The following is a 14,216-nucleotide window of genomic DNA, read 5'->3' on the forward strand; positions in this document are numbered from 1 at the left end:
TGGAATATACATTCTCACTTCAGAGAAATAGGGAACCGTTAGAAAAGCATAGAATATACAATACCAGAAAGGGATCTCTATCAGAGATTTTTTATTATTTTTCTTTTACACAAGGGGAAGGTTCAATATGGAAGGAGCATGAGAAATGGCTGATGTAATGACAAAAGCCATCAATAAAATGTATATTAAAATATAGGAATAAAATAATAGATTGGTGAAGATAATCATGGTCAATATAACATTAAAAGCAATACCTAAATTATAACAGACAAAACTATTAAAGTGAATATCCAGTGAATAATTGATCACATGGGAATAGATAATTTATAAGAGGAAATACAAATCGCTCTGCTTAGCTTCACTAATAAAAATGTGCTCTCAATTTTGAAGTACCACCCCAATCTCCTCAAACTGACAAAGTAACAATACAATACTGGTTCAATTGTGTAGAGAAATATATTTATACATTACTAGTGGAATTTCAAATTGTTGTTACTCCAATCTCTTGAAGAGTAATCTAGCAGTACACTATGGGAGTTATAAAAAATTATTCTTATTTAGTATTCTCTTTATTGGGAAAATAGAATATTATCAAAAAGAAAATTGAGCTATCAGTTCAAAGGTATTTATTGCAGCACAATTTATAATTGTGAAAACTGGCAAAAGCCTAAATGTCAAACAGAGGGAGAAATGATTTCATAAAGTTATGTCAATGTAATATAATACCATGATGCAATTAAAATGACTAAGTTTGAAGAATTCATATATGGAAAGATGAAATAACGTGGCAGTTAAGAACAGTATATACACTTAGATTACATAAAACAAAAAACGTATAAAGGGGAATAGAGAGGGCTAGGAATAAGGGGGGAATAAGAAGGAAAAGGAATTGACATTTATATGATACATAGGGTGTCCCAGGCATTGTGCTAAGTACTTATATGAATATTCTCATCTCATTTGATCTTCACAACAATGCTCCGAAGCAGGTACTATTATCCCCATTTTAGAGTTGATAAAACTGAGGCAAAGTGATTAAGTTACTTGCCCAGGGTCCTATAGTTAGTATTTATTTGAAGCTGGATTTCCATTCAGATCTTATCTAACTCCAGGCCAGTGCTCTATCCACTGTGCCCCCAGCTGCCTCTTAAAGACATAAATGGATTAGCAAAACCAGAAGGGTACACAGGAAGAAAATGGTATGGACGTTTTGTTTGTTGAAGAGCATTTTTTTTTAGCATAAATAGTCATAAAACTTTGTTTTAATTGATTCTGTTGATATTTAAGGTTAAGTTCGTAATAGATTACTTAATGAAAAAAGTGAAGGGACAATATGCTAAGCTTTTTTTTTTTCTATAAGCAGAGGAATTTCTATGGCTAGTATATAGACTTTCTGAATTGTGTTGACATAACATGACATTGTTGAACATTCAAGACAAGTCACAAGGCATCTCCATTAAATTGTGTCTGTTACTGCAACCATTGGTATTAATTTTCTTATTAGAAAAGAATTAGTCATTAAAATTACTTTAATGAGAATCATTGCTACTGAAGCAGATTCTCAATATTCAGATTTACAAAAACAGTGAATAAGGTAACTAAGGGGCTATTTCTTCCCTCTTTCACCCCCCACCCCTCTCTGTGTCCCAGTCACTCCTGATATTTTGGCACCGTTGTTCACCTATGGGAATTAGAGAACAGAATAATTTCCAGTGACGCTAAGGTGCAAGCAACTCTAGCGTTTATTAAAAGCTTAGTACGTTCTACTGGGGGAAGCTAAGTGGCTCAGTGGAGAGTGCCAGGCCTGGATGGAGTTAAGACTTCTCTTTCTGAGTTCAATTATGGGCTCAGATACTTTCTAGCTCTGTGATCCTGGACAAATCATTTAACCCCTTTTACCTCAGTTACTCATCTGTAACATTCTGGAGAAGGAAATGGCAAACCACTCCGGTATCTTTGCCAAGAAAACCCCAAATGGGGTCCCGAAGACTCAGATATGACTGAACAACATGTTCTAATTACCGTGCTAAATGCTGGGGATACAACGCTGAAAGACACAAACACTGCAGTTGTTCTCAAGGAGCTCACATTCTAGTGGGGATGACAACATGCAAACAACTTCTTTTCATTCCATATGGATAGTGGAAACTGAGAAAGGCCTCTTGCAGTAGGCGGGATTTGAGCTAAGTTTTAAAGGAAGCCAGGTTAGAAGGTGGAGGCTCCAAGCTTTGGGGTGGGGGTGGGGTGGGGGGAGAGAAAGGGGAGCAACTCATGAAAATATACAACACAGTTCTCGTTTTGGAAATACTCTAGCTTTTTTCTGTCCCTCCCATTTCTCACGCCTTCCCACCCCCCAAGCCAAATAATCTAAGGTGAGAAGATCTTTTCCTTATGATTCATTTAGGATCATTTGAAGATCCTAAACAATTCTTTAACTTTAACTTGCTATCAGGTTTAGCTAGCTTCCCTTTGGGGAGTTAGTTTCATGAAGACTCATGAAGCATAGGGCATGCTACGAGATGCTTAAATTCATGACAGTTTTGAGTGGCTTATTTAAATCGTTCTTTCAAACGACCCTATTAATTTCCCCCTTTAACCTTAGGCAGCACTGAAGGTGATTTCCATTGACTTTTTCTTACTTCTACGGGTGGCTCCAAGGAGAAAAAGACAGCTGCCCCCCCCAACCCCCGCCCCCTGAATTCACCCAACTGCCATCCCTACTGGAATGAGACAATCCCAGTTTGGCAGCTGTCACGTCCTCCCATCTCCTTGGCTAAAGAGGGCTGGCTGGCCCCCGGGCCTCCCACCCGTGCCCTTCCCAGGGATAAGGCACGCTTCCTCCTGCCGCAGCTTAGAACCCCGCCGGGACGGCTTGGAAGGAGGCTCAGCAGTCAGTCACCTCTGCTGCCGGAGCTGGGGGGATGGAGGTGAATAAGGGTGGGGGTGGGGGTCTGCCCTCTCGGGGAGGAGGAGGCGACGGGGGGCGGCGGGGCAGGCAGGCGGACTGGCGGGCGGGCGGGCGGGCGCCTGTGTCCTTCTTTGGCCATGTTGTCAGCGGGTCCTGCCCGCCCGGCCGCGGCCTCTCATTGTAGGCGTCAGAGGGAGGAGGTGTCCGGAGCTGCCACTAGCGCGCGGCTGCCCGGGGGGGAAGGAGGGAGGGAGGAAGGGAGGGAGGAAAAGAGGGAGGTGGCACCGCCGCAGCCGGCCGCGTAATCCCTTCCTCCTCCTTCCTCCCGCCACTGTCCCTGCAGCCACCGCTGCCGAACTGCCCCATGGCCCAGGCGAAGATCAACGCGAAAGCCAACGAGGGGCGTTTCTGCCGCTCCTCCTCCATGGCCGACCGCTCCAGCCGCCTGCTCGAGAGCCTGGACCAGCTGGAGCTCAGGTGAGCCGGGGTGGGAGGGAGGCAAAGGCAGCCCCGCGTCCCGGCCGGTCCTGTCCCACGCACGCGCTCCCCGGAGGTCGCCCCGGAACCCGGGAGCCCTCCCGGGACCGGAGCTGGAGCCAGATCGTCCTCGTGGCCCCCGGAGGCGCGCTGTGCCGGGACGGCGAGCGAGGGGCAGGGGGCGTGGGCAGTTGTGGAGCTGGGGCCGAGGCGAGGGGCAGGCGCTCCCAGGACACCTGCACATTTAGAGCTGGGAGGGCAGAGTTTGGGGAAAAGAGAAAGACGGGGTGGGGTAGGAAAACAGATGTGGAGCATCGCTAGCACTTTTTTCCTTCGGTGCTTCCCTTTGTGGGGGGGTCCATATCTATAACGAGGCAGTGTGGCGTAATGAATAGAGAGCCGACTTTTGAGGCAGGAAGATTTGGGTTCAAGTTCGGTCTCCTACAGATTCGACCAGGGCATGTTTTTTACGTACTATCTTTGTGCATGTTGCCTCCTCCAGTAGGATGTATGTTCCTGGAGAGCAGGAACCATTCCCCCCCCTCACCTTTTTACCATTCTGTGTATCCTCAGCGCTTAGCACATTGTCTGGTACATAGTAAGTGCCTAATAAGTAAATGTTTGCTGACTGACAAAAATCCCCAGTGTATTAGGCAACTCAGTAAGACTATTTCTCCACATTCATGAAATCAGAGATTGGTTAGGAACAGAAACCTGTGTTTTCATCAGTAGGATCACTTGGTGTGGAAATACCCTCCCCCATGCAGATATACATCTCATCCAAAACAATATATCAGAGTTACTAGAGCGACACTGAGAAGTTAAATGACTTTTGCTTATGGACCCAGATTTTCTCGATTCCAAGACCAGCCAGCCTTATATCCTGTATGCTACTGCTGCCTGTCTTGGTGAATGTTTATGCCAGATAAAATCTGAGCAACTTCATTGTCTGAGCATTCTTTTGGGTGGGTTTGGCCACTTTTATAGTTCCATTCCCATAATCCTTTTGGACATCTGAATGTGGTATTTAGAAAAAGAAAAAAAAACAGATGGCAAAATATACTGTGACATCATCTGACTGATTATAGGCTTCAGCATCTGATTCCAAAGTGCTCTTTTAATGTCTTTTATGTTAACTTGGCTGCTGCTGTTTCTTCTTTAGTGGAGTTTACATGGTCACTGATACAGTCTGTCCCAAAAGTTTTAGTGCAGTCTTAATCTATAATTGTTTAGAACTGCACTAAAACTTTTGGAACACCCTATAGATTGGTTGTCTTCTTTACTGCAAAAGGTTTATTCACTCCAAATAGAAGGTTATCCAAAAAACAAAACCAAACCTGGAGTAATAGCTCCAACAGGGAGTAGTAACAATGGGGCAGAGAGAAGAATGACAGCTGGAAGACTTTGTAGAATAAACAGGTTGATGCTACTTTTCTCACAGTAATAAAGCACCACCACATTGTACTATTTTGGCCTTTTACTCATAATCTGATGTTCTGGCTTGATATTATTGTTGAAAGTTTATTCACAGGGATTTGGTGTTTGTGTGTATGTGTGTTTACTTTTCTAATGATTATTGAATAGTCTTGTCAAACACAGAAATAGATTTGCATAAAAATTCAAAACTGTTAACTAATAACAAAAATGTTTTCTATAAGAAGAGTAACATATATTTATTATAATGTCCTTAGTGATTTTTTAAGCTTTTGTGGCATAAACTTTAAACATGAGCAGTTATAGTTAAAATTCCTGTAATATGTTTACTTTGTTATTGATTAAACAAGATAAAGTATATATAAAGTGCTGTGGAGATCTTAAAGTACTAAAAATGTAAGCTATTTTCAAAATAACAATAACTAACATTTGCAGAGCAGTTTTCAAGGTTTGCAAAGCACTTTACATTGGTCATCTCATGTGATTCCCACAATTATCTTGTAAAGAAGGTGCTATTATTATCTCTTTTACAGAAGAGGAAACTGTGAGGCTAAGTGAGGCGAACTTGCCCAGGGTCACATAGCTGGTATATAAGGCAGGATTTGAAACCAGGTCTTCCTTCTTGCAGCTAGGTAGCACAGTGGATAGAAATGCTCAGCCTGGAGTCAGGAAGACCTGAATTCAAATGTGGCCTGATACTACTAACTTTTGTGGCCCTGGACAAATCACTGCAGTTGCCTCAACTGAAAAACGGGAGATAAGAACAGAACCTACCTTTCAGGGCTGCTTAGCACAATGCCTGGCATGCAGTAGGTGCTTTTGAAATGCTTATACCCTTTCTGACTCCAAAAGCAAACGATATCCATTGTGCCATCTAGCTGCCTGCTGTGTAGCAAGGGATAAATCATTTCTTAAAAAAAGATGTATAGGATTAATAAATGTATTCTCCTAGAAACTGAGGCTTGTGGCATTGTTCCCTCCCCCCCCCTTTTTTTTCCTTTTGGGGCAGTGAGGGTTAAGTGACTTGCCCAGGGCCACACAGCTAGTAAGTGTCAAGTTTCTGAGGTTAGATTCAAACTCAGGTCCTCCTGACTCCAGGGCTGCTCCTTTATCCACTGAGCCACCTAGCTGTCCCGGCTTATGGCATTGTTAACTTAAACAGCAATGAGCTGGAAAGGGAGAGGAACCAATTCTCTAGTCACAATTTTAATGGCAATAGCAAAAAAAAATGAGAATAGCAGAAACTGCTATTTCTAGGTCTTTACTTTTCTTCCATCTTTGCTCAGGATGGAAAACATGAGGAAATAAAAATTAAAAGATTAGAGAATTAACAAAATAAATACAGGATTAGTTTAACAGCTTTCTACTAGGGTTATACAAAACTGGCAAACCTGGTTCTGATAATTTACTAAAGAAGGAGATTATAAAAAACCAAAAACAACCAGAGTTCCTCCAACTTGGTCTCCTTATTTTCTACCAATAGAATTATATGCAGAGCTGTAACTAGACTAAGACCACCACTTCCTGGTATTAAAATTTAGAGGATGCTGCCAGTACTTGCAGTCTTTCAGTGACATAGACCTTAGCACCTAATTAACAAGAATAATTAATTAGTTCAAGTAGAAAATTACCAGGTGGCTGTGCTTCCCAATGGGCATTGCAGGTATGCTGCTTCCAGTCCAGGCCTCACCATGCTCCCATCCCCTTTAGGCAGCCTTCCCTATCTATGACCTTGAAGTGTCCTAGGGTCTCTAAACACCCTGCCCACCTACACATGACCAAGCTTGCTTTTGGACCAAAACTGATATTAATTGCCCTGATTATATGTATCTTTATACAGTGTATGAAATAACCCTCACATACATTTCCTCAGGTTTGTAAAAAATTGGGAATATCCTTTCTTTTTCTTTTTTTTTTTTTTTTGGCAGGGCAATGGGGGGTTAAGTGACTTGCCCAGGGTCACACAGCTAGTAAGTGTCAAAGTGTCTGAGGCAGGATTTGAACTCAGGTACTCCTGAATCCATGGCCGGTGCTTTATCCACTGCGCCACCTAGCTGCCCCCAGGAATATCCTTTCAACAGTTTTAAGAGCCCTTTATTCTAGACTGAGAAACAAAAGATGTTTAAAAAAAGGTGGAAAGAGTATTTTTAATAGCATTACTGAAAACCCATCCTTTCTATGTCCCTGTTTCTACATGCTGAGTCATTCTCTCCAAACTTAGACTTTTAAAAATAAATAGTATTGTTTTAATTAACTCTTAAAATGTGGTGGATGCTCCCTACATAATGAAGACCTGGTTATAGTATTTATTCATAAGGTCTTATATACAATTTTATCCTGTACTAACACGTATATGCTGTTGCACCCTTTGGAAATTTCATAGACTAGATTAAAGGGTTTGCTCTTTATTATAAGGTACAAGCCCTAATTAAATATTCACAACCGCATATTTGAACTGTTTTTGCAAGAATTATCTTAATTAGCAACTGGATTCATCATTAACAACATGTAACTCCTTATCCAGGCACTCAAAATACTAATATCTAAGATTGTATAACAAAATTTCAAAAATTTATTTTCCCTTGGATACTTTCATGGACTGGATGATTTTAGAAGTCTCTTTCAATGTCTTATGTACTGTGGATCTAATTGTGGTTAAGGAATTTTCAAGAGATGTGTATCATGACTAATAATATTGTAATGGGTGTAATCAGAACTCCACCACCATTAGCTTATGCATTACAATAATAGTTCATTCTTCTTTAAAGTTGAAAGAACTTCCCTCCCAACTACTCTGTGAACTAGGTAATACAGGTATTATCACCCCCATTTCACAAAAGAGGAAACTAAGGCCCATAGAAATAAAGTGATTTATTTACTCATGTTATGTAAGCAACAGAGAGAGGCAGCTTGTCTCAGTTAAGATGACCTGGATTCAAGTCCTTCCTCTAGACCATGTTCTCCTTCTATCTTTACTCTTACAGATTAGGAGCAGCTAGGTGGTGCAGTGGGTAGCACACTGGCCCTGGAGTCAAGAGGATGTGAGTTCAAATTCGAGCTCACACACTTGACACTTACTAGCTGTGTGACCCTGGGCAAGTCACTTGCTTGCCCGCTTGTCTCAAACATCTAGGGCTATCTCTAAGCATCCTGATGTTTATCTTGCCACTGGACCCAGATGGCTTTGGAGGAGAGAGTGAGGCTGGTGACTTTACACAGCCCTCCCTCCCTTAAATTCAATTCACTGCAAGTCATGATATCACCTCCTGAAGTCACTGTCCTCTCCTTATTGATTGATTAATATTGACTGTGACCCTGGGCATGTCACAATCTCTCAGCAGAAGGCTATTAGTTGCAGAGCAAGTGCTTATCTGCAATGAAGTCAGAGGTCCTGCTCCCCCCCACCCTCCCAAAAAAGAGTATCAGAGCTGGAGTTCTAACCAAGGTCCAGAACTCTTTCCGATGTACTTAAAGTACTTCCTTTTGAATTTGCCAGTAAAAGAAGAATTTACTTATTTTTAAATGTTTATTAATTCTTCTAGACTGACCTCAGACACTTGACACTAGCTAGCTGTGTGATCCTGGACAAATCATTTAACCCCAATTGCCTTGCCAAAAAAAAAATTCTTCTAGAACACACTGTGTTACATAACACACATACACACCTACACACCTACATGCAAACATACATACATACATACATACATTCTCATCTACAACCTGAAAGTTTATATCTCTTCAAAAAGTAAGCCATTTAAATTTTTTCCAGAAGAATAAGGCCTACTCAAAGTAGACTGGGCTGTGTGCTGTTATGATTACATTATTTTCTAATTAGGAGAATAGGAGCCAACATTTTTTGCAATTCTAAAAATCTTCTTCTTTTTTAAAAAGAGAGTCATTAGTACTAATCATTCATTGTATTCAAATGTTTGATGAATGTAAACCATGGTATGATTATTGAAACATAAAAGATTAGCTTACAAATCATACTTAATTTAGTCCTTTAGTTGAGAAACTGCTGATTAGCACTAAGCCTAATCAGTGGTTTCAAGGAATTTTCCATTAATTCAGGAATGTTGCAAATTTTAGCTTGCTTTCTTAAAACTCACTGGAGAATGAAGTCAGAAGGGCTTTAGATTTATGGAATAAGTAAGATATAAAAGCAGAAACATTATAAACAGTAAATAAAAGTGATTTTTAAAGGTAAATTTAATTCAATTTGAAATAAATAACCTTGCTAGATTGAACTAGAAACAGAGTAGTATAAAAGAGCATTTGCTCTAGAATCAAGAAATTAGGGCCTAATTGTAGCTCTGATCATGAGCAGTTCACTTTATCTCTCTGAGCTTTGCTTATGTGTAAAATGGGAATAGTAACAGTTGTGCTCCTTACTTCATACTTCGTTATGATGAAGTGCCTGGTAAATTGTGAAGGACTATAAAAATGTGAATGACCGAATTCGAAAGCATGTGAGTGATTGTCACAGAGTCTGATTGAGTTAAAAACAAAAACAAAAAACTGTGAACAAGATTACTTCTGGCCAAGGCCAAGGCCAAGGCCAAGGGGGATGTCTGTCTGTCTGTCTGTCTGTCTGTCTGTCTGTCTGTCTGTCTGTCTCTCTCTCTCTCTCTCTCTCTCTCTTGTACAAAATGTATTAGAATTCCCTTATTTTTCAGAGTAACTATATCAAAACCTGGCCTTTGTGGTGACAGTTATTACCTGGCTGGATATGCAAATAGTCAGAAATTCCTGAGGACAATAAAAGCACCATCCAAGCAGGTTTCTCTGGAGACATTTGGAAATTTATGGTCCTTCTAGGGATATCCTTATCTACAGAGACATTTCTTATCTGCTAGAGACTTTATCCTTATCTTCAAAGATTCCCAAAGACTTCCTGCTTCACATTCCCTATCTGGGTTTGCCTGTTGCAAAACCGGGAAGCAGAGAGTTAATTAAGCAGGACCTGACATATCAATAAATCATTAACTGTCCAGGGACTGCACAACCCCTTTTTCAATTGTTTAAATAAATATCTGTCTTCCTCAATTTAGAGTGGGCTATTCTGGGGGCAGCTAGTTGGCAAAGTGGATAAAGCATTGGCCCTGGATTCAGGAGGACCTGAGTTCAAATTTGACCTCAGACACTTGACACTTACTAGCTGTGTGACCCTGGGCCAGTCACTTAATCTTCATTGCCTTGCAAAAGAGAGAGAGAGAGAGAGAGAGAGAGATGTATGATCTGTATCAAATTACTTGCCTTCTTAAGGAGGAGAAGGAAAGAAGAAAAATATTTGGAACTTGAAATTTAAAAGAAAACAAACAACAAATATAGAGTGGGCTATTCTCTCTAAGAATGTCTCTCACACATGTATGTATTCAGGTTTTACTAAGAATAATTAATAATACAATAGGTGGTTGCATTACTGAGCTGGCCATTACTCTATTTCGTGAGGCTGTGTCTGTTTTTTTCCTTACCGTGGTTTGTGAAGAGCAGAGTCTTTTGAGTTCTCCTTGCTCTGGTTCATGGGAAACTTGGAGTTCTTCATCCTGGTTCATAAGCCATGGGAGACACTTCTCTCTAATACTGCAATACACAGTTTAACGAACTGTTTCACTCTGCTTGTAGCTTATTCTGGGTTACCACAGGGACAGTTCTCTGTTTAACATCTACACACACCTCTACCATAGCAGTATTTTATTGTTTTTATTTTTATTTTTTTGGTTTTTTGTGGGGGAATGGGGGTTAAGTGACTTGCCCAGGGTCACACAGTTAGTAAGTGTTAAGTGTCTGAGGCCGGATTTGAACCCAGGTACTCCTGACTCCAGGGCTGGTGCTCTATCCATTGCGCCACCTAGCTGCCCTATAGCAGTATTTTAAATTATATGTATTATGTATACATATACGCACATATACATATGTGTATATATTATACCCCTCAGAATATGAGCTCCTTGAGAACAAGAACTTTCCCCACTGACTAGTGCAGTGCTTAGTATATATTGCAGTAGGCCTTGAGTATACATGTTTGTTAATTGCACCACAGTTTTCTACCAAAAAGAATGGATTAGGAGTTCTTTTTTTTTTCTTGCAGGGCAATGAGGGCTAAGTTACTTGCCCAGGGTCACACAGCTAGTGTCAGTTATCTGAGGCCAGATTTGAACACAGATCCTCCTGAATCCAGTATTTTATCCACTGTACTATCTAGCTGCTCCCAGGTTAGGAGTTCTCTAGATAGATTTCAGAGGGTCTATGGGGAAAAAATGGGGGAAATTACATCTTTATTTTAATAATGATATGTAATATAGATATCTATCTGTCTATCTATTTCTAGGTAACTCTCCATTTAACTGGTTTCCTTTGTAATCCTATATATTTTATTTTATGCTTTTAAAAATATAGGCTTTATCAGACTGCCAAAGAGTTCCATGACACAGAAAAGGTTAAGGTTAATCATGACTGATGTGGGTATTACCTCCATTGGTACAGATGGCAAACTATTCATGCCATCTCATCCTGTGATTCTTGCCCTTGTAGAATTCACCCAATATGTTGGAGATGTTCCTTTAAGTCAGGTTCTTAACCTTCTCTGTGTCACGGACCCCTTTGTGCTAAGTGCTGGATATACACATAAAAACAAAATACAGTCTCAGTTTTCAGTGAGCTCACAGTCTGATAGGGGAGACAAACAACTATGTACAAGTTTTATATATATATATATATATCAGAGGGAAGGCACTAAGGTTAGGGACAGGCTTCTTGCAGAAGGTGAAACCTGAAGGAAGCCAGGAAGAGGGAGATAAGTAGGCAGAGTATTCCAAGCATGTTGTGACAGCCTGTGACAGTGATAGTGCCCAGATCTGGGAGATAGAATGTGATGTAGGAGGAACAACAAGAACACCAGTGTCACTCATGGGCCATGTGAAGGAGAGAGTAAGGTATAAGAAGACTGGAAAGGGAAGAAGTGCCTAGGTTATGAAGGGCTTTAAAAGCCAAACGGAGGATTTTCTATTTGATCCTGGAGGTAGGTAATAGGGAGCCACTGGAGTTGATCAAATGGGGAAGGGACATGGTCAGACCTGTGCATTTTAGAAAGATTCGTTTGACAGCTGAGTGGAGGATGGATTGAAGTGGGGAAGGACTTGAAGCAGGGAGACCAGCCAGCAGACTAGTGCAGTAATGCAGACAAGAGGGGTTGAAGGCCTAGACCCAGCTGGTGGCAGTGTCAGAGAAGAATACAAGGTATATATGAGAAATGTTACACGGATAGAAACCAGGGGTATGTCAAGAGAGCTGATTGTCAAATTTTCAGTGTGGCCGTTTACACCTCAGAAATTGGAAAGCTACAAATCGGGGCTCAATTTCTTGTTTTATTGATTGTCTAGATTTAAGAAAGTGTTGGAAAAGATGTTAATATTACAGATTAAACTTAGAACTATGTCATGCATACTTTATTTTTATTTTATTTTAAAAAATTTTTTAAGTGAGGCAATTGGGGTTACGTGACTTGCCCAGGGTCACACAGTGTTAAGCGTCTGAGACCGGATTTGAACCCAGGTACTCCTGACTCCAGGGCCGGTGCTCTATCCACTGTGCCACCTAGCTGCCCCAAAGCTTTTTATTTTATTTTATTTTTCGTGCGTACTTTAGTTGCTAAAATGTCAGAATTTGGCAAGTATTTGTTATGGAGGGGGTCAGGGAAATCACAGACCCATTGAATAAAGTACTGAAGAGGGAGGCAAGTGTCATGCAGTGGCAAGGGTATGTGTTGGATTTGGAATCAGAGAATCTTAGTTTGAATTCTGATTCAGCCACTCATTAGCAGTGTAAACCTCCACCAGCTACTTAATCTGTTTGGGATTCATCCATAGAATGAGAGACTTCATAAGCCTCCAAGGCCCTTTCCAGTTCTCTATCTATGATATCAGGCCTCATATAGACTCTGCAGTAAATTTAGAAATACTACAGTATTAGAGTTTATCCTCAAAATGTTCTCAAGTGTTCTACAATCAATCTGCTCTACCATCTGTTGTTATATTCTTTAGTGTAAAAAATTTTTCCATATGTAACATGAAAGGAATATTATGTCAAGCTTTTTATGAACTGTAGCATATATTGTTATAAGCACTGCTTTAAAGTTTATAATGTTTTAAATTGTGATTGCGGCCTGCTGAAAAGTTAAGATAAATATCTTGGTTTGTTTTTTATTAATAGGCTTTCATTGTGATGACAACCTTTCTCTTTAGATTGTCTCTTTAAATATTTTCTGTAGTAAAGTTGGTTCTTTTCTGTTCCAGTTTTCAAGAAGAACATCTTCTAGCTGTGGATCTAATTCCAACCAGACCCCATGTTTTTATTTGAACAGAAAATTTTCTTAAAGTTAAATATAAGATGCATTATAATTTTAAAACCCATGGTGGGGAATTTTGCAGAAATTGTGTGCTAATGGAATCCCAGGAATGGGCAGTGGAGAATCTAAAAAAGTGAGGAATGGGGACGGGAGAGGATTCCTAGCAAAGCCTGAGCATCCCCAAATGGGGCAGTGCATTCAAATTCCCTACTGTTGCTATTGCTATCATACCCCTCATATTTTTTTCAATTCAACAAGCATTTATTAACCACTTGTTGTGTTCCAGGCTCTGTGTCAATATCTTCACTGAGATGGTAATGTATTTTTTTTTTTTTTTTTTAGTGAGGCAATTGGGGTTAAGTGACTTGCCCAGGGTCACACAGCTAGTAAGTGTTAAGTGTCTGAGGCCGGATTTGAACTCAGGTACTCCTGACTCCACGGCCGGTGCTCTATCCACTGCGCCACCTAGCTGCCCCTATGGTAATGTATTTTAAGTTAGTTTTTGAACAATTGTCCATTACTGCCAAATCATTACATTTGACATATTGATAATAGCCATCATATATATATTGTGACTATAATAGCTAACATTTATATAGTGCTTACTATGTGCCAGGAACTGTGCTAAGGGATTTACAATTATTTATCTTGTTTGAACATCACAACAACCCTGGCAGGGTAGCTGCTATTATTACCCTCATTTTACTGATGGGGAAACTGAGGCAAACCAAAGTTAAATGACTTGCCCATGGTCACACAGCTGGTGTTTGATTCCAGATTTGAGCTTAGGTCTTCCTGACCCCAGGCCTGGTGCTTGATCCACTGTACCACCTAGCAAATGCATAAATGTTTTTACACATATGTGTATATACAGGTACATGTCTGTATAGGTATGTGCACATGTGTGTGCATGTATATATGTATGTATTGTGCATGTGTGTGTATACACACAACTTTAAAGTCTGCAAATCACACTACATATATTATCTATTTTGATTTTCACAACAACTTGTGAGGTAGATAGTATTATCTCCGTATTGCAGATGACAA

General features: G+C 40.3%; 1 protein-coding gene across 1 annotated transcript in view; it reads left to right on the forward strand.

The window, feature by feature from the left end:
- Positions 1–2,770: 2,770 nt before the first annotated feature.
- BAG2 (BAG cochaperone 2) overlaps positions 2,771–14,216 on the forward strand; it is a 39,422-nt gene continuing 27,976 nt past the window's right edge. Inside the window, exons 1-2 of the mRNA XM_044005577.1 lie at positions 2,771–2,927; positions 3,252–3,385. Of these exons, the coding sequence (XP_043861512.1) occupies positions 2,922–2,927; positions 3,252–3,385 (140 nt within the window). The 5' untranslated portion in view covers positions 2,771–2,921. The remainder of the gene's footprint in view (positions 2,928–3,251; positions 3,386–14,216) is intronic.

The sequence above is a fragment of the Dromiciops gliroides genome, chromosome 4, assembly GCF_019393635.1.
Source record: "Dromiciops gliroides isolate mDroGli1 chromosome 4, mDroGli1.pri, whole genome shotgun sequence".
Lineage (NCBI taxonomy): Eukaryota > Metazoa > Chordata > Mammalia > Microbiotheria > Microbiotheriidae > Dromiciops > Dromiciops gliroides.